Source organism: Coregonus clupeaformis, unplaced genomic scaffold (genome assembly GCF_020615455.1).
Source record: "Coregonus clupeaformis isolate EN_2021a unplaced genomic scaffold, ASM2061545v1 scaf0069, whole genome shotgun sequence".
NCBI classification, from domain to species: Eukaryota; Metazoa; Chordata; class Actinopteri; order Salmoniformes; family Salmonidae; genus Coregonus; species Coregonus clupeaformis.
The window spans coordinates 287,470-314,927 of NW_025533524.1; the positions used below are offsets into that span (position 1 = coordinate 287,470).

Here is a 27,458-nt window from a genome sequence, read left to right on the forward strand (position 1 = left end):
TAGTTTGACAAATATAATGTATTTGGGGGGGTACAAAAGTCATACATAAGTCATTGAGAGATATTGCTCAGCTGTAAATAATGATTGTTTAGTTTTCACAGCTGCTAAACGAACAGCGCAATATTCATATAGAAAAATAGAACTGGACAGACTGACTGAGATGTAAAAATGCAAAATCACATCGAGTGATTAGAACAACACAGAGCATTTCATAATAATATATGTCGTTTATATATAAAACGGTATAAAATAAGCACATTGAAAGACAGACATTGAAGCAACAAGGCCTTTTTATAACAACAGGAGTGTAAACATTATTTCATATAGTTTATATGTGCTTTTATTTATGACGCCAGCGTCACCACAAGTCGGATCAACCGGATACTGCCATCGTCAAGGCAGAGGATATAAAAATAAAAAAATCACAAAAAAAAAATCGCCATTGTATTAGAAAATACAAAACAACTCTATGTTCCAACTTAGTATACACTGAATGCATGTAATGGACATATCAATAATACTATTACACCTGTATATTTAAACATGGTTTACAGTACACTGGCAAACTGCAGAACGCTGGCTGGCTACACCTGTGTGCCTCTACCGTTATACATGTTTAGAATATCACAACAACAACAACAACAACAACCCTTTTGTTTGTCTCAGTGCTGATAAGTGCCGGCAACAAAGCATTAGAATGATTGATCTTAGTGTTTCCTCTTCAACATTATAGTTTCCACTTTCTACCTTCTTCCATCTGTCCTTTATTGTGATGATGGTTGGTTGCAGTAAGTAAACTGTGAGGCACTGACTGGGTTTCAAAAACAAACAACACTTATTATTGATGCTGAGATAACTGGGTTGGGCGCTAGGCTCCTCCCTCTTCCCTCAGAGCCCGCTCAGGTAACATTACCAAGGTGTTACCGAGGCAACGGAACCCTAACAACCCCAGGTCCTTGGGGCAAAGACAGACAAGAGTCTCAACAAGTCTCCAGCTTTGAGCTCAAGACAGTATATATGTGCTTCAACAACAAAAGCGGCAGTTGATTTTAGAATTGTTCAAAATGGCCACCATTCATGATGATGATGACAGTTGTTTTTTGGCGGATTCTATCCTTCCCGCACTTCGGTTTCTGTTTCCCCCTTGTGGTTTCACTTGGAGGCGGTCAGCTTTTCAGCGGCCAGGTGTTCTAGCAAGGGGTTGGCCTCGCTCTCGGGGGTCTTGACGCTGTCAGTGCGGACGATGCAGGTGGGGCGGTGGAGGTTGAGCATGACCATTAGCTGCTGTCTCTCCATCCTCAGCTCCTCGATCTGGGCCTTCAGGTCAGAGTTCACCACTTCCAGACGCTCCGACTCCTACAGGGAGGACAGAGAGGGGAGGCGCTATACTGTTAACTCATTTATTTAGCCTTTATTTAAGAACACTTTATCTTATTTGTATTTTATTTTTGTATAAAAAAAATAAAAAAATCTCCCCAATTGGAAGTTACAGTCTTGTCCCATCGCTGCAACTCCCGTTCGGACACGGGAGAGGCGAAGGTCGAGAGCCGTGCGTCCCCCGAAACATAAGCCGCGCTGCCTGCTTAACCCGGAAGCCAGCCGCACCAACGTGTCGGAGGAAACACGCCTGGCGACCGTGTCAGCGTGCACTGCGCCCGGCCCGCCACAGGAGTCTCTAGTGCGCGATGGGACAAGAACATCCCTGCCGGCCAACTCCGCCCCTAACCTTGACGACGCTGGGCCAATTGTGCGCCGCCCCATGGGTCTCCCGGTCGCGGCCGGCTGCGACAGAGCCCAGACTCGAACCAGGATCTCTAGTGGCACATTTGTCCACTGACAAAGACATGATCAGTCTATAATTTTAATGGTAGGTTTATTTGAACAGTGAGAGACAGAATAACAACAACAAAATTCAGAAAAATGCATGTAAGAAATGTTATAAATTGATTTGTATTTGACCCCTCTGCAAAATATGACTTAGTACTTGGTGGCAAAACCCTTGTTGGCAATCACAGAGCTCAGACGTTTCTTGTAGTTGGCCACCAGGTATGCACACATCTCAGGAGGGATTTTGTCCCACTCCTCTTTGCAGATCTTCTCCAAGTCATTAAGGTTTCGAGGCTGACGTTTGGCAACTCGAACCTTCAGCTCCCTCCACAGATTTTCTATGGGATTAAGGTCTGGAGACTGGCTAGGCCACTCCAGGACCTTAATGTGCTTTTTCTTGAGCCACTCCTTTGTTGCCTTGGCCGTGTGTTTTGGGTCATTGTCATGCTGGAATACCCATCCACGACCCATTTTCAATGCCCTGGCTGAGGGAAGGAGGTTCTCATCCAAGATTTGACGGTACTTGGCCCCGTCCATCGTCCCTTTGATGCGGTGAAGTTGTAGACCATTAAAATTATAGACTGATCATTTCTTTGTCAGTGGGCAAACATACAAAATCAGCAGGGGATCAAATACTTTTTTCCCCTCACTGTAGATGCTTCACTAATCATTCATAAGTAATCATACTATCTATTCCATCTTCTACAGCCAATTCGCAAAGAACACCCCAGGTATAAATAAAGAACTCTGCCGCCACTGTGAAAAAGAAAAAGCGACTGACCCTTTGGAGGAAGTCTGTTCTCTCCTTCTTCTTGTTCCGACATCGTGCTGCTGCCACTTTGTTTTTATCCCTCCTCCGTTTCCTCCTCTCATCGTCCTCGTCCATCTGCAGGGAGAAGAGGTGCTGTGATCAGCTAACGGTGACCTTTTCCAAGGCCCGTATGTTATTAAACATAGTCATGACAATCCTGGCTTTCTGTCTTTCCTGTCCGTTTTTACTCCTGTTTTTTTTTCATACTTTCTGTTTTATATGTGACTTTCAGATAACTGTGCCTCTGTTTGATACCTGTGCTTGCCATCTTGGAGGCAAAAGTGAATAGTTGAAGAGAACCCCAGATTGAAATGGTTAAGTTGTGTAACATCTAAACTACTTCTGAAATTGCCCACTTGGTGGAGCTAAAAGTTAGTAGGCTGGTCCAGTTTTCAACAGTCCACCATACATAACAAACAGAACATGGCCTCCAAATGATCAACATCCTCCTCTCCCCCTCTCCCCCTCAGCCCCCCTCTCCCCCCCTCCCCCTCCTCCTCCCCCTCCTCCTCACCCTCCCCCCATCCTCCACCCCTCCCCCTCTTCCCACTCCCCCTCCTCACCTCTCCCTTGATAGCAGTGAGGGGCCTCTTCCCCAGCCGTCCCAGGAAATGCAGCGGTGACAACATGGCGCCCAGGTTCCTGAAGTCCTGTGCCAGTTTTAGCTGATCGGTGAGCATGGTGGCAGAGATGTCCTGTGCCAGTTTGAGCTGATCGGTGAGTGTAGTGGCAGAGATGCCCGCCAGTGGGCCCAGGCTGGGCAAGGAGCCGGCCGTCAGGGAGGGGTCAAGGATCTGGCCGGGCATCATGTCACACCCAGCCACCATACACCACAGCTATGAAGGGAGCGAGACAGGGAGAGAGGAAGAGAGGGAGAGAGGAGGAGATGGAGAGGGGAGGAGAGGGAGAGGGGAGGAGATGGAGAGGGGAGGAGAGGGAGAGGGGAGGAGATGGAGAGGGGAGGAGATGGAGAGGGGAGGAGAGGGAGAGGGGAGGAGATGGAGAGGGGAGGAGATGGAGAGGGGAGGAGATGGAGAGGGAGGAGAGGGAGAGGGGAGGAGAGGGAGAGGGGAGGAGATGGAGAGGGAGGAGATGGAGAGGGGAGGAGAGGGAGAGGGAGGAGGGAGAGGGGAGGAGAGGAGAGGAGAGGGAGAGAGGAGGAGATGGAGAGGGAGGAGATGGAGAGGGGAGGAGATGGAGAGGGGAGGAGATGGAGAGGGGAGGAGATGGAGAGAGGAGGAGAGGGAGAGGGAGGGAGGAGAGGGAGAGGGAGGGAGAGGGAGAGGGAGGAGAGGAGAGGAGAGGGAGGAGAGGGAGAGGGGAGGAGATGGAGAGGGAGGAGAGGGAGAGGGGAGGAGAGGGAGAGGGGAGGAGATGGAGAGGGGAGGAGAGGGAGAGGGGAGGAGAGGGAGAGGGGAGGAGAGGGAGAGGGGAGGAGAGGGAGAGGGGAGGAGATGGAGAGGGGAGGAGAGGAGAGGGGAGGAGAGGGAGAGGGAGGAGAGGGAGAGGGAGGAGAGGGAGAGGGAGGGAGAGGGAGGGAGGAGGGAGAGGAGAGAGGGAGGAGAGGGAGAGGAGGAGAGGAGGAGAGGGGAGGAGAGGGAGAGGGGAGGAGATGGAGAGGGGAGGAGAGGGAGAGGGGAGGAGATGGAGAGGGGAGGAGAGGGAGAGGGGAGGAGAGGGAGAGGGGAGGAGAGGGAGAGGGGAGGAGGGAGAGGGGAGGAGAGGGGAGAGGGAGGAGAGGAGAGGGAGGAGAGGGAGAGGGGAGGAGATGGAGAGGGAGGAGAGGGAGAGGGAGGAGAGGGAGAGGGAGAGGAGAGGGAGGAGAGGGAGGGGAGGAGAGGGAGAGGGGAGGGAGATGGAGAGGGGAGGAGAGGGAGAGGGGAGGAGGGAGGAGATGGAGAGGGAGGAGAGGGAGAGGAGAGGAGAGGGAGAGGGAGGAGATGGAGAGGGGAGGAGAGGAGAGGGAGAGGGAGGAGAGGGGAGGGGAGAGGGAGAGGGAGGAGAGGGAGAGGGAGGAGAGGGAGAGGGGAGGAGATGGAGAGGGAGGAGAGGGAGAGGGGAGGAGATGGAGAGGGAGGAGAGGGAGAGGGAGGAGAGGGAGAGGGGAGGAGATGGAGAGGGGAGGAGAGGGAGAGGGGAGGAGATGGAGAGGGGAGGAGAGGGAGAGGGGAGGAGAGGGAGAGGGGAGGAGATGGAGAGGGGAGGAGAGGGAGAGGGGAGGAGATGGAGAGGGGAGGAGAGGGAGAGGGGAGGAGAGGGAGAGGGGAGGAGAGGGAGAAGGGAGGAGAGGGGAGGAGAGGAGAAGGAGAGGGGAGGAGAGGGAGAGGAGAGGGAGGAGAGGGAGAGAGGGAGGATATGGAGAGGGGAGAAGAGGGAGAGGGGAGGAGAGGGAGAGGGGAGGAGATGGAGAGGGGAGGAGAGGGAGAGGGGAGGAGAGGGAGAGGGGAGGAGATGGAGAGGGGAGGAGAGGGAGAGGAGAGGGGAGGAGAGGGAGAGGGGAGGAGATGGAGAGGGGAGGAGAGGGAGAGGGGAGGAGATGGAGAGGGGAGGAGATGGAGAGGGGAGAAGAGGGAGAGGGGAGGAGAGGGAGAGGGGAGGAGATGGAGAGGGGAGGAGAGGGAGAGGGAGGAGAGGGAGAGGGAGGAGATGGAGAGGGGAGGAGAGGGAGAGGAGAGGGAGGAGAGGGAGAGGGAGGGATGGAGAGGGAGGAGATGGAGAGGGGAGAAGAGGGAGAGGAGAGGGGAGGAGAGGGAGAAGGGAGGAGATGGAGAGGGGAGGGGAGGAGAGGGAGAGGGGAGGAGAGGGAGAGGGGAAGAGAGGGAGAAGGGAGGAGATGGAGAGGGGAGGGGAGGAGAGGGAGAGGAGAGGAGAGGGAGAGGGGAGGAGAGGGAGAGGGGAGGAGAGGGAGAGGGGAGGAGATGGAGAGGGGAGAAGATTGTTAGATCCAGCTAATTTATTGTCCAATGCTATAGGGTCTTCTTACGAGCCTTATTCATGTCCCTGTGTCTGTCTCCTTTCCTCACAGTTTTAAAGCTATTCCTCATTTCCTCGACAGACAGCCTTTTAACAGAATTGACAGACTGGATTTAGCTGAATTCTACCCTGGAATGTTCACCTTCATTTGTATCTTGGCTCCATGTTCAGGCTTTGACTATGATCCATCATGCATTGCATACCATCCCTTTATTTTTTTCTTTCAACGATTGCGGGCAATTTTCAAGAGTTTGACCACAGGACTTCTCAACGCAATCAAGGAAAAACGAAGGGAAGAGAAAGAGAGAGAAACAGAGCCTGTACAGACCAGGCCTAGAGGTAGTGGCAGCAGAATGAATACATTTCTCTAATGAACCAGGACTGTGCTGTGGAAAATTCCTGATGGCCAAATAGAAAACAAATGTTGCTCAAGGAACAGTGCAATCTGAGCCCTGCTCTCTGTCCATCCCTGCATTCTCAGAGGAACAGATCTGATTTGGGTTTAGGAGGAGAGGGAAAGTACAGGACACCAACTTTATCTGGTGATGAAGTGCGTTCTTTCAGCAAAGACCTGTGTTGTGAGCAGAGTATGTGAGCAGAGCGCAGCGTTCCCAATTTGCTCAGCATGCATTTGTAGTCTGCTTGTGTGCTGCTATAGCCCTTTGCTTTAGCTGCTGTCATGGAGTTCACTAAATATGTTCATAAAGAAACTGATAAAACACACAGGCGCTAAATCAAGGTGACTTACAAAGATGAGGACCAAGAGCAAGAGATGGAGTGAGGTGATGTAGTGTCCACAACTAAACAATCACTGTGGAACCTGAAAATACATAAATTAATAAATAAATAAATGTATTTAACCTTTATTTAACCAGGTAAGCCAGTTGAGAACAAGTTCTCATTTACAACTGCGACCTGGCCAAGATAAAGCAAAGCAGTGCGATAAAAACAACAACACAGAGTTACATATGGGGTAAATCCTGAAAGCATGTTGGTGTACTTACTACGTGCACATGCTAACAGTAAGGAACGAGGTGGCTGGCTAGCTATGTGTGTCACGGTAGCAAAATATTTATAAAAACTAAAAATCAGATCTCTTTAAAAGTTTTGTTCATTTTCGTTCTATTACCTAGGCAATAGGCCATCATTGATTTTGACCCAATAAGCCTGGTATATTACCTCTTTCATGGAGCTTCCCGTTTTGATTGGGTTATTTTACCTAAAATAATTTAGGCCTACCTACAAAAAAATAAAATAAAAAAATATGCATCCCTGCCCATCCTGGCAAGAGTGACCCGAAGGGTGTTTAACATCCCCAGTGCCTCTGCATGCTCTGAGAGGGTTTTCTCCGCTGCTGGCCGGCTCTCCAGGCACCATCGCATGAGCCTGTATCCACAGACTGGACAAACTCATGTTTCTAAAAAAATGATTTCAAAAGGCACTGTATGGATGGAGCCTAATAAGGCATTTTTCAGTTTAATTTGTATTTAATTATAATTAAGTCACAGCCTATATGTGCAATTTATAGACTATAATGATTTAATACAACTAAATGTTTTTTTAAATGCTGAGCCCTTTATGTCCATACCAGCCTATTGTGTTGCACTCGAAAATGCTTCACAATGTATTTCTTTATAGGCTATAGCCTTGAAATAATTGAAATAATATAGCCTAATAAATACATTTTCGTTCCTTCTTAGGCTTCCTGTATGGCTCCTGCCCTATTTAGAGTGTTTATATGCTGTTTAATATGACATGTAGCCTATTTGAAATGATGAGTGCCCCTTACAGTCACCTTTTTCTGTTGTTTATTAAAACCATTTTCATTAAAATCATATGGTTTGGTTTCAATACTTGGAGCAGCAGTTTTTATTTCCTGTGAGCGCTGAGCAGTTTTTTTTTTATAGCGGAGCGGTTGGAAAGGACGTGGAGCTCCATGAGTGGGATATTCCCGACCTCTCAACTCAACTCCGCTCACATGCTCTGACCGTGAGGTGAGCAGGACAGGACAGCTGACTGTGTGCTGCCGGTGGGGCTGACCAGCTGACTGCCTGCATGTGTCCCAAATGGCACCCTATTCCATATATAGGGCGCTACTTTTGACCAGGGACAGTAGTCGAAAGTAGTGCACTATATAGAGAATAAGGTGGCATTTGGGACACACACCCTGTTCCTGACTGACTACACTGCAAGACTGGGGTCCTTTCTTAGCAAAATATCGCCAGGACTCAAAGGCACCGTTTATTACAAAAGCCAGAAAGAGAGAGAAAGAGAGAGGGAGAGAGAGAGAGAGAGAGAGAGAGAGAGAGAGAGAGAGAGAGAGAGAGAGGGAGAGAGAGAGAGAGAGAGAGAGAGAGAGGGGGGGAGAGAGAGAGAGACAGAGACAGAGAGAGAGAGAGAGAGAGAGAGAGAGAGAGAGAGAGAGAGAGAGAGAGAGAGAGAGAGAGAGAGAGAGAGAGAGAGAGAGAGAGAGGAGAGAGAGAGAGAGAGAGAGGGAGAGAGAGAGCCCTATTCTAAGGGACTCCACCCAGGCACGAGCTGGTCTCACAGCATTCTGTGTTTGGAGTGAGTGAGGGAGGGAGAGACGGAGTTACTGTGTGACAAATGGTCTGAGACCAAGTTAGCAAAGTTTACCGATTACCGATGACCCGTTCTCTGCTTCATCCTCTCAGGAGATTATGATGAATAAAGTTTTAATAAATGTATAGATGTTAGTTTCCTTTCCTTATCTCATACCATTCATTTTCACTGATTGAAGTAGGCCTAAACACCTAGCCAGGTCTAAATAACTAGCCAGGCCTAAATAACTAGCCAGGCCTAAATAACTAGCCAGGCCTAAACACCTAGCCAGGCCTAAATAACTAGCCAGGCCTAAATAACTAGCCAGGCCTAAATAACTAGCCAGGTCTAAACACCTAGCCAGGCCTAAATAACTAGCCAGGCCTAAACACCTAGCCAGGCCTAAATAACTAGCCAGGCCTAAATAACTAGCCAGGCCTAAACACCTAGCCAGGCCTAAATAACTAGCCAGGTCTAAACACCTAGCCAGGCCTAAATAACTAGCCAGGCCTAAACACCTAGCCAGGCCTAAATAACTAGCCAGGTCTAAACACCTAGCCAGGCCTAAATAACTAGCCAGGCCTAAACACCTAGCCAGGCCTAAACACCTAGCCAGGCCTAAACACCTAGCCAGGCCTAAATAACTAGCCAGGCCTAAATAACTAGCCAGGCCTAAACACCTAGCCAGGCCTAAATAACTAGCCAGGTCTAAACACCTAGCCAGGCCTAAATAACTAGCCAGGCCTAAATAACTAGCCAGGCCTAAACACCTAGCCAGGCCTAAATAACTAGCCAGGTCTAAACACCTAGCCAGGCCTAAATAACTAGCCAGGCCTAAATAACTAGCCAGGCCTAAACACCTAGCCAGGCCTAAATAACTAGCCAGGCCTACCTAGCCAGGCCTAAACACCTAGCCAGGCCTAAATAACCTGCCATGCCTAAATAACTAGCCATGCCTAAATGCCTAGCCAGGCCTACTGTATTCTGTCTGCCTCCTGCCTGCCTCCTGCCTGCCTCCTGCCTGCCTAACTCCTGCCTGTCAGCCTCCTGCCTGCCTGCCTCCTGCCTGTCTGCCTCCTGCTTGCCTGCCTCCTGCCTGTCTGCTCCCTGCCCGCCTGCCTGCCTTGTTGACCCCCTTTACTGTGCTCTTGGCAGGGGACACTGGAGAAGAAAAGGAACAGGACAGAATCTGTCAGACACAACATCTCCCTCCCTCAAGACAGCCCTAGCTGCCTGCTGAAAATCTGTCAGACACAAAATCTCTCTCCCTCCCTCCCTCCCTCCCTCCCTCCCTCCCTCCCTGCAGAGGGGGTTAGGGATGAGGGGAGGACTGCCAAGATACACTCCTTCCAGGTTGTCTGTTTTTAGCCGTTGGTCATATATTAGCATTGCTAGAAGTATTATATATATATATATATATATATATTTAAGTGCATTTTTGTATATAATAGTAGTATAAGTAGTATAGCATAATTAGCGTTGTGTGTTTCGTTAGTTGGCTAGCTAGCTAGTTAGTTTGTTTCTTCAAATTTAGCATTTTCAAATTCAACTGTTAATGTTAGCCAACGACGGCAACGGGTGCTGACGCTAACGGTAAAGTTTGCTAACGTCGTTAGCTGTCGGAAAATAACCACGAAGAGGATCAAAACGTGCACCATGAAGAAAGACGTAACGGGTAACGTTTCAGAGAAGAGAGGTTAGCTCCTCAGAACATTGCTGTGTGCAGCTCCTCTGCCAAATTCTCCAGTCTGTCATTCCACTCTTTCCCTGCCAATGATGAGCTACGAAAGAAGTGGGTGATCAACATCCGACGAGACAACTTCACCACGGGCAAAAGCTCCAATGTCTGTGGCGGCCATTTTCTTCCTGAAGACGCTGAGGAGCCTATTCCGGGAGGGCTACGTCGTCTGAGGAAGGGAGCTGTGCCACTGCTGTTCCAAAGGAAACAAATATGCTAGATAAACAACATTTCCAATAACGAACACACAGGGAAATAAGTATTTGACCCCTCTGCAAAACATGACTTAGTACTTGGTGGCAAAACCCTTGTTGGCAATCGAAGAGGTCAGACGTTTCTTGTAGTTGGCCACCTGGTTTGCACATATCTCAGGAGGGATTTTGTCCCACTCCTCTTTGCAGAGCTTCTCCAAGTCATTAAGGTTTTGAGGCTGACGTTTGGTAACTCGAACCTTCAGCTCCCTCCACAGATTTTCTATGGGATTAAGGTCTGGAGACTGGCTAGGCCACTCCAGGACCTTAATGTGCTTCTTCTTGAGCCACTCCTTTGTTGCCTTGGCCGTGTGTTTTGGGTCATTGTCATGCTGGAATACCCATCCACGACCCATTTTCAATGCCCTGGCTGAGGGAAGGAGGTTCTCACCCAAGATTTGACGGTACATGGCCCCGTCCATCGTCCCTTTGATGCGGTGAAGTTCTCCTGTCCCCTTAGCAGAAAAACACCCCCAAAGCATAATGTTTCCACCTCCATGTTTGACGGTGGGGATGGTGTTCTTGGGGTCATAGGCAGCATTCCTCCTCCTCCAAACACAGCGAGTTGAGTTGATGCCAAAGAGCTCCATTTTGGTCTCATCTGACCACAACACTTTCACCCAGTTCTCCTCTGAATCATTCAGATGTTCATTGGCAAACTTCAGACGGGCATGTATATGTGCTTTCTTGAGCAGGGGGACCTTGCGGGTGCTGCAGGATTTCAGTCTTTCACGGCGTAGTGTGTTACCAATTGTTTTCTTGGTGACTATGGTCCCAGCTGCCTTGAGATCATTGACAAGATCCTCCCGTGTAGTTCTGGGCTGATTCCTCACCGTTCTCATGATCATTGCAACTCCACGAGGTGAGATCTTGCATGGAGCCCCAGGCCGAGAGAGATTGACAGTTCTTTTGTGTTTCTTCCATTTGCGAATAATCGCACCAACTGTTGTCACCTTCTCACCAAGCTGCTTGGCGATTGTCTTGTAGCCCATTCCAGCCTCGTTACCTGTATAAAAGACACCTGGGAGCCAGAAATCTTTCTGATTGAGAGGGGGTCAAATACTTATTTCCCTCATTAAAATGCAAATCAATTTATAACATTTTTGACATGCGTTTTTCTGGATTTTTTTGTTGTTATTCTGTCTCTCACAGTTCAAATAAACCTAGCATTAAAATTATAGACTGATAATTTCTTTGTCAGTGGGCAAACGTACAAAATCAGCAGGGGATCAAATACTTTTTTCCCTCACTGTACCTTCTTTCTTCCCTCAATACCTTCTTTCTTCTCTCAATTGTTTTACTCAAGAAAGCTAAATGGGGCATTTTCTGCAGCGAAGTAATGGTTCCTAAAAGCCAGAGGGTCAGAAGGGGCTTTACAGAAGGGGCTTTACCATTCCCCTTTCAAAAGGAGGGGGGTTCTCGGAAGGGGCTTTACCATTCCCCTTTCAAAAGGAGGGGGGGTTCTCGTATTTTCTCAGTTTGTGTCGCCAGGCGGGCGGGCGGCATACTGCCAGGATTAGTGGTCAGTGTTTGATGATGCAACACCTTCTCTGTATTCTCGCAGTCAAGCAGAAAAACCATGGCGCACACACACACACACACACACACACACACACACACACACACACACACACAGCCGAACATACTGTACCCCCAGACAGACAAAGACAGCCACACAGAGCAGGGCAAAGCAGGGCAGGGCAGACATTTCTGCTTTCCAGAACTGCCTAGTCGACTGAGGGGCCTCAGGAGAAGCCAAACACACAGCACGGTCAGGGTGGGAGAGGAAATGTCACGTATTAGTCAGGAAATAGAACTGCACTCAAGGCAGGTCCTGACTAGCTGGCCTACACCCAAGACCAGTCGCGTATGAGCCGTGGCTGTGTGTAGGTCTAAAGGTTGTAGTGTGTGTGCATGCTACGTGTGTGTGTGTGTGTGTGTGTGTGTGTGTGTGTGTGTGTGTTTGCCTTCGTGTGCCTGTGTGTGTGTTTGTAAGTGTGTGTGCACTCAGACATGTGCCAGTGTGTGTGTGTGTGTGTGTGTGTGTGTGTGTGTGTGTGTTTGCCTTCGTGTGCCTGTGTGTGTGTTTGTAAGTGTGTGTGCACTCAGACATGTGCCAGTGTGTGTGTGTGTGTGTGTGTGTGTGTGTGTGTGTGTGTGTGTATATATATTTATATGTCTGGAAGCTCTGGTTTTCTCCACTAACATATCTTCAGGTCGACAAAAATGGGTCCATTTCCTGCACCATTCCTGTGGCCAATTAGCTGCTCCAATCCAAGGCTGAGGAATTCAGCTGTCTGTGTCTCAAGTGGCACCCTATTCCCTACATAGTACCCATAGGGCTCTGGTCAAAAGTAGTGCACTATATAGGGAATAGGGTGCCATTTGGGACACATTCCCAGAGTCTTCTAACATCAATACCCTAGCCTGGCAGCCCCAGAGTCTTCTACCATCAATACCCTAGCATGGGCCATCGTTAGCGCATGGCTATATTTGCAACTAAAAGGCTTGCAGTAAAGCCCAAAGCTTTCTGCCTGCAGACAGGTTAAGTCACGGTCTGAAAGAGTCATTCACCATGACAGGGGGTCTGAAAGAGTCATTCACCATGACAGGGGTCTAAAAGAGTCATTCACCATGACAGGGGGTCTGAAAGAGTCATTCACCATGACAGGGGTCTGAAAGAGTCATTCACCATGACAGGGGGTCTGAAAGAGTCATTCACCATGACAGGGGTCTAAAAGAGTCATTCACCATGACAGGGGGTCTGAAAGAGTCATTCACCATGACAGGGGTCTAAAAGAGTCATTCACCATGACAGGGGTCTGAAAGAGTCATTCACCATGACAGGGGGTCTGAAAGAGTCATTCACCATGACAGGGGTCTAAAAGAGTCATTCACCATGACAGGGGGTCTGAAAGAGTCATTCACCATGACAGGGGTCTAAAAGAGTCATTCACCATGACAGGGGGTCTGAAAGAGTCATTCACCATGACAGGGGTCTAAAAGAGTCATTCACCATGACAGGGGGTCTGAAAGAGTCATTCACCATGACAGGGGTCTGAAAGAGTCATTCACCATGACAGGGGGTCTGAAAGAGTCATTCACCATGACAGGGGGTCTAAAAGAGTCATTCACCATGACAGGGGGTCTGAAAGAGTCATTCACCATGACAGGGGTCTAAAAGAGTCATTCACCATGACAGGGGTCTGAAAGAGTCATTCACCATGACAGGGGTCTGAAAGAGTCATTCACCATGACAGGGGTCTGAAAGAGTCATTCACCATGACAGGGGTCTAAAAGAGGTCTGAAAGAGTCATTCACCATGACAGGGGTCTGAAAGAGTCATTCACCATGACAGGGGTCTGAAAGAGTTATTCACCATGACAGGGGTCTGAAAGAGTCATTCACCATGACAGGGGTCTGAAAGAGAGAGAGAGAGAGAGAGAGAGAGAGAGAGAGAGAGAGAGAAGTGGCACCCTATTCCTTCTATAGTGCACTTCTTAAAAACATAAAGCTCTGTTCAAAAGTAGTGCACTATAAAGTGTATAGGGTGCCATTTGGGACGCTGCTTCTGCACTCAGTCAGTCAATCTATGCTACAGTATGTGCTGTTGAGTTTCTGACCCAGGCTTTCTTTCCTAACCCTCTGGGGAGAAGAAGAATTTGGCTTCAGTGCAATTCCATGGTAACGGAATTACGCTGAGAAGCCGATTTTTCACTTTAAAATGTATGCCAAACAAAAAAACTTTGATTTAAAAGTTTAACAAACCATACAACTCTATGCACAACGACTACTTTGAACAATTTACACAGTAAAAAAAACTGTACAACTTGTAATAGAAATACTGGAAAACTGTGCAGATGCAAAGTTTGGTAACAGAATTACAGTCAAATCTCCCTCAGTTTTATTCTGTTGCTAAACTTTGTATCTGCACAGTTCTTCCTGTAAATGTGTTTTTGTAAAATATTCAGTGGAAATTGTTAAATGCAGTCCTTGTGCATAGAGTCCTATGGTTTGTTAGACTTTGAAAACAATGGTTTTGTTTAGTGTACATTTTAAAGTGAAAAGTCGGAGTCTCAGCGTAATTCCGTTACCATGGAATTGCCCTTAATTCTACACAAGGACAGTTAGTCCAGCCTTACACATACCCTCATTATTTTGACTTTGGAGGGATTGGACAGTCAGGATAAGATGCAGACGGCACGAAAGTGGACACCTAAAGGCCAGGGCCCTGGGATGCTGTACTGTACTGTGTTGTGTGGTGTTGTACTGTGGTACAGTCAGTGGTATGGTATGGTGCGGCGTTGTGGTATGGTATGGTGCGGTGTTGTGGTATGGTATGGTCCGGTGTTGTGGTATGGTGTGGTGCGGTGTTGTGGTATGGTGTGGTGTTGTGGTATGGTGTGGTGTTGTGGTATGGTGTGGTGTTGTGGTATGGTATGGTGTGGTGTTGTGGTATGGTGTGGTGTTGTGGTATGGTGCGGTGTTGTGGTATGGTATGGTCCGGTGTTGTGGTATGGTATGGTGCGGTGTTGTGGTATGGTATGGTCCGGTGTTGTGGTATGGTATGGTGCGGTGTTGTGGTATGGTATGGTCTGGTGTTGTGGTATGGTGCGGTGTTGTGGTATGGTATGGTGCGGTGTTGTGGTATGGTGCGGTGTTGTGGTATGGTGCGGTGCTATCCAGGGCTGTGTTGTGGTATGGTGTGGTGCGGTGTTGTGGTATGGTCCGGTGTTGTGGTATGGTATGGTGTGGTGTTGTGGTATGGTGCGGTGTTGTGGTATGGTGCGGTGCTGTGGTATGGTGCGGTGCTGTCCAGGGCTGTGTTGTGGTATGGTGTGGTGCGGTATTGTGGTATGGTATGGTGCGGTGTTGTGGTATGGTGCGGTGTTGTGGTATGGTATGGTGCGGTGTTGTGGTATGGTATGGTGCGGTGTTGTGGTATGGTGCGGTGTTGTGGTATGGTGCGGTGCTATCCAGGGCTGTGTTGTGGTATGGTGTTGTGGTATGGTCCAGTGTTGTGGTATGGTATGGTGCGGTGTTGTGGTATGGTATGGTGCGGTGCTGTGGTATGGTGCGGTGCTGTCCAGGGCTGTGTTGTGGTATGGTGTGGTGCGGTATTGTGGTATGGTATGGTGCGGTGTTGTGGTATGGTGTGGTGTTGTGGTATGGTGCGGTGTTGTGGTATGGTGCGGTGTTGTGGTATGGTGCGGTGCGGTGCTGTCCAGGGCTGTGTTGTGGTATGGTATGGTCCGGTGTTGTGGTATGGTATGGTGCGGTGTTGTGGTATGGTCCGGTGTTGTGGTATGGTATGGTGCGGTGTTGTGGTATGGTATGGTGCGGTGTTGTGGTATGGTATGGTGCGGTGTTGTGGTATGGTATGGTGCGGTGTTGTGGTATGGTGCGGTGCTGTCCAGGGCTGTGTTGTGGTATGGTATGGTGAGGTGTTGTGGTATGGTGCGGTGTTGTGGTATGGTATGGTGCGGTGTTGTGGTATGGTGCGGTGCTGTCCAGGGCTGTGTTGTGATATGGTATGGTGCGGTGTTGTGGTATGGTATGGTATGGTGTGGTGTTGTGGTATGGTGCGGTGTTGTGGTATGGTGCCGGTGCTGTGTTGTGGTATGGTATGGTGCGGTGTTGTCCAGGGCTGTGATGTGCTCTGCTCTGTTGTGGTTCATCTTGAGTCATTCAACTCAGAAAAACGTGTGAGAAGAGTATACGTTCTGAACAGGAAACAGGAACTCGGCCCACAGCTTTCATTTCTCCTTCTTTTCTGACCACGGTTTGATCAGGCTTGATGAACAGGCTGCATTCACCCTGTCTTTGGCAGACCCAATGTTGGGAAACCAGCCTCTCAAAACCACATTTAAGATGTGGTGTCTGAACATTCCCAGCCCTCCACCATTCATTCATTATGGTAGCCTGTTCCCAGATCTGTTTGTGTTCTCTTTCCAACTCCCATGGTCATTGGCATGCATGAGTCGGCAGGACGGCACAAACAGATCTGGGACCAGGCTATATCGATGAAGAGGTACCCCAACAACATGGTCAGTGAGTGTGATTACATGCAAACAATAATGTGATTATTGTGGATTGTCGGATTAATATCATAGTTCGATTAAAAACGTTGACATGCTTTGCAAGAAGGAACGATTTCCCTAATAATCCTGTTTACACGGACACATCTGGAATCAGGCTACCTGATGGCACTCTGATGAACGCATAACGTTCTACCACAGCGAACATGTTATTTTTGGGGAAGTATATTTGATTCTGAGTTTCTATGTGAAAACGACTTCTACTACGCTACATTCAGTTGTTCCAAACTCACTTCACTGGCGCTAAAGAGGGAGGCTCTCGGCTGGTGCAAATACACCGCTGGAACACCGATTAAGGTGTTTACATGTCCTAACAATCTGAAAGATTGCTCAGAAAACCAGCTGTTGTAATTGGCGTATGCCTACTTGGATTATGACCGTACGCCGATTTAAAGATAAGCAGAGTAAGGTGTTTACATGGCTAATGCCACACTCAGCCTACTGCCTTAATCAGTTTTTAATATCGAATTATTACTGTGCATGTAAACGTATTCAATGGGTCCTTTAGGTTATGATCATGAGCTAGCTATCATTAGCCAAATGTTAGCCTGGCTCTGTGGTAGGGAGGTAGAGGGTTTGGTATTTATATATGTGAAAATGATGATGATCGCACGACGTAAGAGACTAACAGGATGTGGTTAATATCCAAGAGAGGAACTTCATCATCAAGTCTTCATCCCAAACGGCATTCTATTAACTATATAGTGCACTGCGTTCGACCAGGGTCCTATGGGTCCAAAGGGTCCAATGGTTCCTATGGGTCATATGGTTCCTATGGGTCATATGGGTTGCTATGGGTCATATGGTTCCTATGGGTCATATGGGTTGCTATGGGTCATATGGTTCCTATGGGTCATATGGGTTGCTATAGGTCCTATGGTTCCTATGGGTCATATGGTTCCTATGGTTGCTATGGGTTGCTATGGGTGCTATGGTTGCTATGGGTTGCTATGGGTGCTATGGTTGCTATGGGTTGCTATGGTTGCTATGGGTCCTATGGGTTGCTATGGGTCCTATGGTTGATATGGGTCCTGGTTAAAAGTAGTGCACTTTGTAGAGAATAATGTGACATTTGGAACGCAGCCCAAGCATCTTTGCAATTCATTTTCCAGTCAAATCCTGACTAATGCAAAGCACCTTGTAATGAGGTCAGAAGCATTTAGACCAGCTGACTACTGCCCCATGCACTGGGCTATGTGCTTATCAGTGGCTGAATCTCTCTCTACATACACTGGCATTAAACCTGTGAAACAATGCAAAAACCCCTGGATGAAACTAGGATGGTCTGGGGTGGAGAAGAATGACAGAAACCCCTGGATGAAACTAGGATGGTCTAGGGGTGGAGAAACCAGTGATTTGCACTCATCTCAATTTCTATTGGCTATAATCACTAGAGTGATGGTCAGATACACTCATAACCATATAGACAACTTGTGTGAATAGCTGCATTCAGGTATGGACTAATGTGACCGCAGCAGTACAAAATAAACAGCCATCTGGCCGTATGGAGTTCCCTATACGCCTATACAACATAACCTTGACAATTTGAGCAATGCTTGAAATTAACACATTGGCCAACAACCCCAGCCAGCCTGAGAAACAGATTTAATGCTGTCTTTCTCTGTTTAAGCAATCAGTCGATTATGTAACTCTGGCCAAGAAGGATTCCATGATGTTTCATACTTAGTCTCTAATATTTCCTCATCTAGACTGTCCTCCCCACATCAAGCACACACACTCTCACACACACACACACACACACACACACACATTTACTGTCCCCGCATCCAGCAGACGTTTACAGTGATCATTCAACTAAACCACAGAGGACAGACTGCATGTTCTCTCTCTCTCTCTCTCTCTCTCTCTCTCTCTCTCTCTCTCTCTCTCTCCTCTCTCTCTCTCTCTCTCTCTCTCTCTCTCTCTCTCTCTCTCTCTCTCTCTCTCTCTCTCTCTCTCTCTCTCTCTCTCTCTCTCTCTCTCTCTCTCTCTCTCTCTCTCTCTCTCTCTCTCTCTCTCTCTCTCTCTCTCTCTCTCTCTCTCTCTCTCTCTCTCTCTCTCTCTCTCTCTCTCTCTCTCTCTCTCTCTCTCTCTCTCGCTCTCTCTCTCTCTCTCTCTACAACCACAATGGTGTGGTCAGTTGCAGCAACCAGAACTAATTTTATTTTATTTATTTAACCTTTATTCAACTAGGCAAGTCAGTTAAGAACAAATTCTTATTTACAATGACGGCCTACACCGGCCAAACCCGGACGACGCTGGACCAATTGTGCGCCGCCTTCATAGGGTGTGTCCGAAATGGCATCGTATTCCCTATGGGCCCTGGTCAAAAGTAGTGCACTATGTAGGGATTAGGGTGCCATTTGGAACTTAGCGATAGTCATACACCAGGTTATATACCACTACACAACAGAAGCAGGTACTGTATCGTTGACACGAGAAAGGAATTCTGAAATCTGGAATCGCTATAGTTCTAGAAGTGTTGTTGCCGTCTCAGGGCGTTTAATGACCTCTCAACGGCTTTCTGTCTCTCTTTCTTTCTATTCATTTCTGTTTTCTATTAAAGATGTTGTTCCAGTGACTACATAATGTCTATTTTTTCAGTTTACACCCTCTCGCTTCTGAGTGTTCCCTTCCATACTGTCCGGCTTTCTCAGCCTCTTTACAGTGTTTATACATGCTGTGTAGATTGACTTAGAGACTAAGAAGGGAATAGGGTGTCATTAGGGAAACAGTCCTATACTCTACTCCTACAGTATTCATGTTAGCTAGGCCTAGTGTCAGGGAGGGAGCAGAGAGCAGGGAGGGCGCAGGCAGGCAGCTTGGCTATCCCATCTCTCCAGAGAGAAAGGCACTGGAAGGCATTTCTACTTAAAATAAACCCAGAGCGAGACAGAGAGAGAGAGAGAGAGAGAGAGAGAGAGAGAGAGAGAGAGAGAGAGAGAGAGAGAGAGAGAGAGAGAGAGAGAGAGAGAGAGAGAGAGAGAGAGAGAGAGAGAGAGAGAGAGAGAGAGAGAGAGAGAGAGAGAGAGAGAGAGAGAGAGAGAGAGAGAGAGAGGAGGGAGAGAAAAATAGAAAAAGAGAGAGAGAGAGACCAAATTCAGTCCGGCTTGCCAACCCTCCCCATTAATCCACAGCAGTGTTCCATTTATGCAGAAACCATCCCACGGATGGCAGGCAGGCAGGCAGGCAGGCAGGCAGGCAGGCAGGCAGGCAGGCAGGCAGGCAGGCAGACAGACAGACAGACAGACAGACAGACAGACAGACAGACAGGCAGGCAGGCAGGTAGGCAGGCAGACAGGCAGGTAGGCAGGCAGGCAGGTAGGCAGGCAGGCAGGCAGGCAGGCAGGCAGGCAGGTAGGCGCTGGGGCATTTAAACCCCTCAACACTCATAGACACTTACAGGAAGAAACAAACACACCCATGAATCACTCCCCATAGCTAACTTTAGCATGTCCTCAGCAGTATGTTCCCTATGCAGATGTCCTACTACTGCATCTACAGAGTTCAGACAACCAGTGACCTCTGGCCTACATAGACACAGTGACATGCTACATCTTACAGAGATCTGCAGATATTAGTTACTCAATAGACATGAGAGGGTTGTAGGAACATATTACAGAGGTACTACATACATTCAGTCAATTAAGTTACTTAAAAACTAAGTGGAGCATGGTCCTGTCTATTACTGTAATACAGAGAATGAACAACGTGTTCTTGAGCTTTCCGCTTGGTCCTCTGGGTCTTTTGGGGCCATGAGTGTGTACAATAAGCTTGGCTTTGCCCACATGCTGAACGTGTGCTAGTCCAAAGAGAATGTCCCTGTCCACTGCATTCAGACCAGGCCAAATATGCGTCAGGTCCACTAATATGAAATGTTATCATACATAATGACAAACCTAACCAGACTAAAGGCGGTTTGGTTTGCTCCCAGCAGAACTCGGCTAGGCGAAACGAACATCTGTGCTCGCATACTCACGCTTGAAAAACTAGAAAAAAAGCCGAAATGTTAGTGTTGTTTGTCCCTCTTGAGCCACCGTAGCAACAACATAGCCAGTACATTTCCTCAAAATAGCCCAAATTAATCTAAAATAAATCAAGAAATCTGTCATTCATTTCAAAGTTTTTGCAGAAGAAATCTTAGTCAAGCAAATTTACATCTAACTAAAATGTTTGTTGCAGTATTTTTCAAGAAAACTAGTAATCATACGTCATTGAAGAATCCCGTCCATAGTTCCCACCCCTACTAGGAGTAGTACTGTTGACCAATCACTGGCAAAGGGGCGTAGACTTCGGCTAACCGAACTTCGACTTGCCTCAAGAAAGAATGTTGTGTGCTCGAACAGCCCCCCAAAAAAACCTGCCATACATCAAAATGAACAAAAACATCACAACATTTCGTCATAATATAGCCGCAAACTTTGACTGGGAAACATGCAACAGGCTTAATGAGGTAGACTATCCTCATTTACACTCAGTGGCTGTGGCTGAAATGGCACCCTATATAGTTCACTACATTTGGCAAATCTGACCATAACTATCCTCCTGATTCCTGCTTACAAGCAAAAAAACTCAAACAGGAAGTCCAGTGAAGAGCTCAATATGGAAGTGGTCCGATGAAGAAGATGCTAAGCTACAGGACTGTTTCGCTAGCACAGACTGGAATATGTTCCGGGATTCATCCAATGGCATTGAGGAGTTTACCACATCAGTCCCCGGCTTCAATAATAAGCGCATCGACGTAGTCGTCCCCACAGTGACCGTACATTTCCCAACCAGAAGCCATGGATTACAGGCAACATCCGCACTGTAAAGGCTAGAGCTTCCGCTTTCATTCAAGGAGCAGAACACTAATCCGGACGCTTATAAGAAATCCTGCTACGCCCCCCGACGAACCATCAAACAGGCAAAGTGGACGACTGTGTGATCACGCTCTCCATAGCCGATGTGAGTATGACCTTTAAACAGGTTAACATTCACAAGGCCAGATGGATTACCAGGACACGTAGTCAAGGCATGCGCTGACCAGCTGGCAAGTGTCTTCACTGACATTTTCAAACCTGACCCAGTCTGTAATACCTACATGTTTCAAGCAGACCAACATAGTCCTTGTGCCCAATAACACCAAGTTAATCTGCCTAAATGACTACCGCCCTGTGGCACTCACATCTGTAGCCATGTAATGCTTTGAATGGCTGGTCATGGCTCACATCAACACCATCATCCCAGAAACCCTGGACCCACTCCAATTCGCATACCGCCCCAACAGATCCACAGATGACGCAATCTCTATTGCACTCCACACTGCCCTTTCCCAACTCGACAAAAGGAACACCTACGTGAGAATGCTGTTCACTGACTACAGCTCAGCGTTCAACACCATAGTGCCCTCCAAGGACCCTGGGACTGAACACCTCCCTCTGCAACTGGATCCTGGACTTCCTGACGGGCCGCCCCCAGGTGGTGAGGGTAGGCAACAACACATCCGCCACGCTGACCCTCAATGCGGGGGCCCCTCAGGGGTGCGTGCTTAGTCCCCTCCTGTACTTCCTGTTCGCCCACGACTGCGTCGCCACGCACGACTCCAACACCATCATTAAGTTTGTCGACAACACAACGGTGGTAGGCCTGATCACAGACGATATAGGCGGTATGTTGCCAGGACAAAAACTTTTCCCTCAACCTGATCAAGACAAATGAGCTGATCGTGGACTACAGGAAACGGAGGGCCGAGCACACCACCGTTCACATCGACGGGGCTGTAGTGGAGCAGGTCAAGAGCTTCAAGTTCCTTGGTGTCCACATCACTAAGATCCTATCATGGTCCAAACACACCAACACAGAAGTTTAGAGGGCACGACAAAGCCTATTCCCCCTCGGGAGGCTGAAAAGATTTGGCATTGGACCTCAGATCCTCAAAATGTTATACAGCTGCACCATTGAGAGCATCCTGACTGGTTTCATCACCACTTGGTATGGCAACTGCTCGGCATCCGACCGCAAGGCGCAACAGAGGGTAGTGCGTACGGCCCAGTACATCACTGGGGCCAAACTTCCTGCCATCTAGGACCTCTATCCCAGGCGGTGTCAGAGGAAGGCCCTAAAAATTGTCAAAGACTCCAGCCACCCAAGTCATACATACATCTGGCCCTTCATTGGACACTGTGTTAACAAACCTCCAAACGAGCTTCAACGCCATACAACACTCCTTCCGTAGCCTCCAACTGCTCTTAAACACTAGTAAAACTAAATGCATGCTCTTCAACCGAACGCTGCTTGCACCCGCCCACCCGACTAGAATCACTACTCTCGGCGGGTCTGACCTAGAGTATGTGGACAACTACAAATACCTAGGTGTCTGGTTAGACTGTAAACTCTCCTTCCAGACTCACATTAAGCATCTCCAATCAAAAGTTAGATCTAGAATCGGCTTCCTATTTCGCAACAAAGCCTCCTTCACTCATGCTGCCAAACATGCCCTCGTAAAACTGACTATCCTACCGATCCTTGTCTTCGGCGATGTCATTTACAAAATAGCCTCCAACACTCTACTCAGCAAATTGGAAGTAGTCTATCACAGTGCCATCCATTTTGTCACCAAAGCCCCATATACTACCCACCATTGTGACCTGTACGCTCTTGTTGGCTGGCCCTCACTACATATTCGTCGCCAAACCCACTGGCTCCAGGTCATCTATAAATCACTGCTAGGCAAATCCCTGTCTTACTTTAGCTCACTGGTCACCATAGCAACACCCACCCGTAGTCTGCGCTCCAGCAGGTATATCTCACTGGTCATCCCCAAAGCCAACACCTCCTTTGGCCGCCATTCCTTCCAGTTCTCTGCTGCCAATGACTGGAACGAACTGCAAAAATCTCTAAAGCTGGAGACTCTTATCTCCCTCACTAACTTTAAGCGTCAGTTGTCAGAGCAGCATACCGATCACTGCACCTGTACACAGCCCATCTGAAATTAGCCCACCCAACTACCTCATCCCCATATTGTTATTTATTTTGCTAATTTGCATCCTAGTATCTCTATTTGCACATCATCTTTTGCACATCTATCATTCCAGTGTTAATACTAATTGAAACTATTTTGCACTATGGCCTATTTATTGCCTTACCTCCATAACTTACTACATTTGCACACACTGTATATAGATTTTCTGTTTGTATCTTTGACTTTATGTTTTGTTTTACCCCATATGTAACTCTGTGTTGTTGTTTTTAATCGCACTGCTTTGCTTTAACTTGGCCAGGTCGCAGTTGTAAATGAGAACTTGTTCTCAACCGGCTTACCTGGTTAAATAAAGGTGAAATAAAAATAAATAAAATAGACTGTTCTCTCTGCTACCGCACGACAAGCGGAACCTGAGCACCAAGTCTGGGACCAAAAGGCTCCTAAACAGCTTCTACCCCCCCAAGCCATAAGACAGCTGAACAGCTGAACAGTTGACATTGACCCCCTTATTTTTATTTTTATTTACTCGTATTTTTTGCACTGACTCTCTTGCACAGACTCGATGTACTCACTGGACTCAAACCACGCACTCACACATACTACACTGACACTCTCCAACACACACACACACAGATGCATATTGATGTCACACACACACACACAAACACACACACTCACATTCACACTCTTCACATACACTGCTGCTACTCGCTGTTTATTATCTATGCATAGTCACTTTACCCCTACCTACATGTACATAGGGCGGCAGGTAGCGTAGTGGGTAAGAGCGTTGTGCCAGTAACCGAAAGGTCGCTGGTTTTAATCCCCGAGCCGCCTAGGTGAAAAATCTGTCGATGTGCCCTTGAGCAAGGCACTTAACCCTAATTGCTCCTGTAAGTCGCTCTGGATAAGAGTGTCTGCTAAATGACTAAAATGTAAATGTACATTTACCTCGACTAACCCGTACCCCCGCACATTGGGCGGCAGGTAGCTTAGTGGTTAAGAGTGTTGTGCCAGTAACCGAAAGGTTGCTGGTTCTAATCCCTGAGCCGCCTAGGTGTAAAATCTGTCGATGTGCCCTTGAGCAAGGCACTTAACCCTAATTGCTCCTGTAAGTTGCTCTGGATAAGAGCTTCTGCTAAATGACTAAAATGTACATTTACCTTGATTACCTCGACTAACCTGTACCCCTGCACACTGACTATTAACTTATTGTGTTACTATTTTCTCCTTTCGTTTATTTAGCAAATTTTACTTACTTACTTACATTTTTTTTTAAACTCTGCATTGTTGGTTTAAGGGCTCGTAAGTAAGCATTTCACAGTAAGGATGTATTCGGCGCATGTGACAAATAAAATGTTATTTGATTCAATTTTCTTTAGCTCTGTGTCCCTCTGTGTCACCATATGGGACACCTTATGGGCCCTGGTCAAAAGTAGTGAACTATATAGGGTATAGGGTACCATTTCAGACACATCCAGTGACTGAGACCATTTCCAGTACAATATTAACTACTGCACCAGGCAGTTTGTTTTCCTGATGGAACCTCGACAGCCTTGTAAAACACTGTATAACCAGACCATGTAAAACACTGTATAACCAGACCATGTAAAACACTGTATAACCAGACCATGTAAAACACTGTATAACCAGACCATGTAAAACACTGTATAACCAGACCATGTAAAACACTGTATAACCAGACCATGTAAAACACTGTGAGAAACACAGAGAGAAAGAGAGAGAGAGAGAAAGAGAGAGAGAGAGAGAGAGAGAGAGAGAGAGAGAGAGAGAGAGAGAGAGAGAGAGAGAGAGAGAGAGAGAGAGAGGGAGAGAGAAGAGCGAAAGAGAGAGAGAGGGAGAGAGAGAGAGAGAGCAGACACAGCTTGGAAATGTCTGCAGCCTTTTTATAAGGTCATTTTGATAAAGATGATGAGGCTTGAATCGGCTACTTACTCACAAGTTGGACTGCAATCCTCTTCTACCAATGGTGGAGCAGTGTTTTGGACACTGCAAAAACATATGAATAATAGTTATTTTAACTCATATACCCTCTGTTTCAAAATAGGATAAACATGCTTCATATATATATATATATAATATGAACTTTCTAAATGATGCAGATGATGGTGAGAAGGGATGATGAGGCTGATAATGATTTATCATCATCATCATAATAATAATAATATGCCATTTAGCAGACGCTTTTATCCAAAGCGACTTACAGTCATGCGTGCATACATTTTAGTGTATGGGTGGTCCCGGGGATCGAACCCACTACCTTGGCGTTACAAGCGCCGTGCTCTACCAGCTGAGCTACAGAGGACCATCATAAACATAGCATAAGCATAATCTAATGAATTGCCATGAACATGGCAATGAGTTTACAAAATTAGCCCTTGTAACTTCAAGTCAAACAGAAATATCAGCCTGTCTGTGTGAAACATGTCAACTTGTGTGCCTCTACTCAGCTACAGTAGCCTACAAAGCAAAGTAAAACAACTGCGAATGCAATTTCGCAGATTTTTCCCACACAAATAAACTCATCAAGAAAACTCATGCAAAACGTTTCTCCCCATTCTACGAAAGAATGTCTTTCGGTCTATTCTAGACTTTCTGTTCTAAATAGGTTACCGCCGATAGCCCACAGTAATGTCTGGTGTATAACAGACTTACATAACGTTTAACTTGGCAGCGAGGACAATATTAACACTTCCACCGCCTCGTTAATGTAACAGCGAAAAATGCATTTTCGCACATTCTACCATCTATTCTACAGTAGTGTTCGAAACTGCACGGGATATTCATTTGCTACTTTGTATCGGTTTGATGGAGAATAAAAGGTCAGTTGTAACGATGTACCTAACAACAAAGAGTTATTGTGCACATGAAATCAAATAAAAATCCACGAGAAAAAGTTACAATAGTAGAAGTGCTGTAAATCTCACGGTTGCAAGCTGAAACTAGTAAAATATCCTCGTTGTAAACTAATAAAATTATGAAACCGATTAAGAAACCGATAAAAACAAAACTTATCAGAATATTTTTTTACATGTGTAAAAAAAAAATATATATATGTTAATCGAGTTAGTGGAAGTTTCATAACCAAGCCAGAAATAATAAAGTAATAGGTTAATTTACCTGTATTAGGTCCAAAATCCGAGGTGATATAATGTGTGTCTGTGTAATTTTTGAATCGGATGTAACTAGGTTTTGAGACTAAAAGTCGTTGCGTCAGCCCGTTTAAATCCTGATCAGTATCTGGGAGGGCACGGGAATGCGGAAGCTGCCGTCCCAGACGTAAGCGTGGATAGAAATACACCGCAGGGCTGAATAAGAAACAAACATTGTTCGCTCCACCCATAGCAACCAAAAAACACACATTGTTAGCTCCACCCATAGCAACCAAAAAACACACAACGTTCTGATGTGAAGAAACTTTCAGCTGGTGGTCATTAGTTACCACAGCCACAACGTCCTAAACCCCGCACATTTCTACAATTTCTCTTCTAATTAATATGTGATTTTAAACATAACTTTAACCTTAACCCTAACCTTAACCACACTGCTAACCTTATGCCTAACATGAACCTTACATTAAGACCGAAAGCGCATTTTTGTTTTCGTGTTTTTATTACGCCAAATTGTGTCTATAAACATAAATGTATTACTTATTTATACATTTGACATATATATATATATATATATATATATATATATATATATATATATATATATGCATTAGCAAAGAAAATGGCATATTATTATATTATAGACCTGATATAGTGTCATCTATTCTCATCTAAGACCCTAAGGCAGGGTTCTTCAATTCCGGTCCTGGAGGGCCGAAACACTTCTGTTTTTTATTTCTACCTGGTAGTTAATATCACTCACCTGGTGTCCCAGGTCTGAATTAGCCCCTGATTAGAAGGAGAGGATGAAAAACAAGAGGTGTTTCGGCCCTCCAGGACCGGAATTGAAGAACCCTGCCCTAAAGGCTGGGCATCTGCAAGGGAAGGGTGCAAGGCAATTTAATAAGCAAATCAATCAATCAATTAAATAATCAATAAGTTATTCCACACCTGTACGTGTGTGTGTTGTGATGCTTGGTTGGTTGTGACCACTGGTTGTTTATTTGGAGAGCCACTCACTAACATTCCTTGCAGTGTTAGCGCCCCATAGTGGGATAATATATTTCTGATTGTGACATTAGGCTACATTTACATTTTACATTTTA

The 27,458-nt window shown here is 46.8% G+C and overlaps 1 protein-coding gene across 2 annotated transcripts; it reads right to left on the reverse strand.

Annotated features, from left to right (window-relative positions):
* On the reverse strand, window positions 1–26,522 carry LOC121556168 (jun dimerization protein 2). 2 transcript variants are annotated; one of them, XM_041870060.2, is made up of 5 exons: window positions 26,363–26,522; window positions 25,182–25,231; window positions 3,202–3,474; window positions 2,609–2,713; window positions 1–1,356 (listed from the first exon to the last, which is right to left on the reverse strand). In XM_041870060.2, exons 3-5 carry the CDS (start codon window positions 3,463–3,465, stop codon window positions 1,153–1,155), a joined length of 573 nt encoding a protein of 190 aa, XP_041725994.1. In that variant the 5' UTR covers window positions 3,466–3,474; window positions 25,182–25,231; window positions 26,363–26,522; the 3' UTR covers window positions 1–1,152. The 2 variants fall into 2 exon arrangements, with proteins under 2 accessions (XP_041725994.1, XP_041725993.1); XM_041870059.2 differs by having other exon boundaries at window positions 25,178–25,231.
* Window positions 26,523–27,458: the final 936 nt, after the last annotated feature.

Bases quoted from the DNA above. Each gene is read 5' to 3' on its own strand.
- LOC121556168 (XM_041870060.2), bottom strand. From the start codon at position 3,465: ATGGTGGCTGGGTGTGACATGATGCCCGGCCAGATCCTTGACCCCTCC. The intron at 2,714-3,201 runs GTGAGGAGGGGG...TTCTCCCTGCAG, and splicing joins TCACTGCTATCAAGGGAGAG to ATGGACGAGGACGATGAGAG. The intron at 1,357-2,608 runs GTCAGTCGCTTT...TCCTCCCTGTAG, and splicing joins GAACAGACTTCCTCCAAAGG to GAGTCGGAGCGTCTGGAAGT.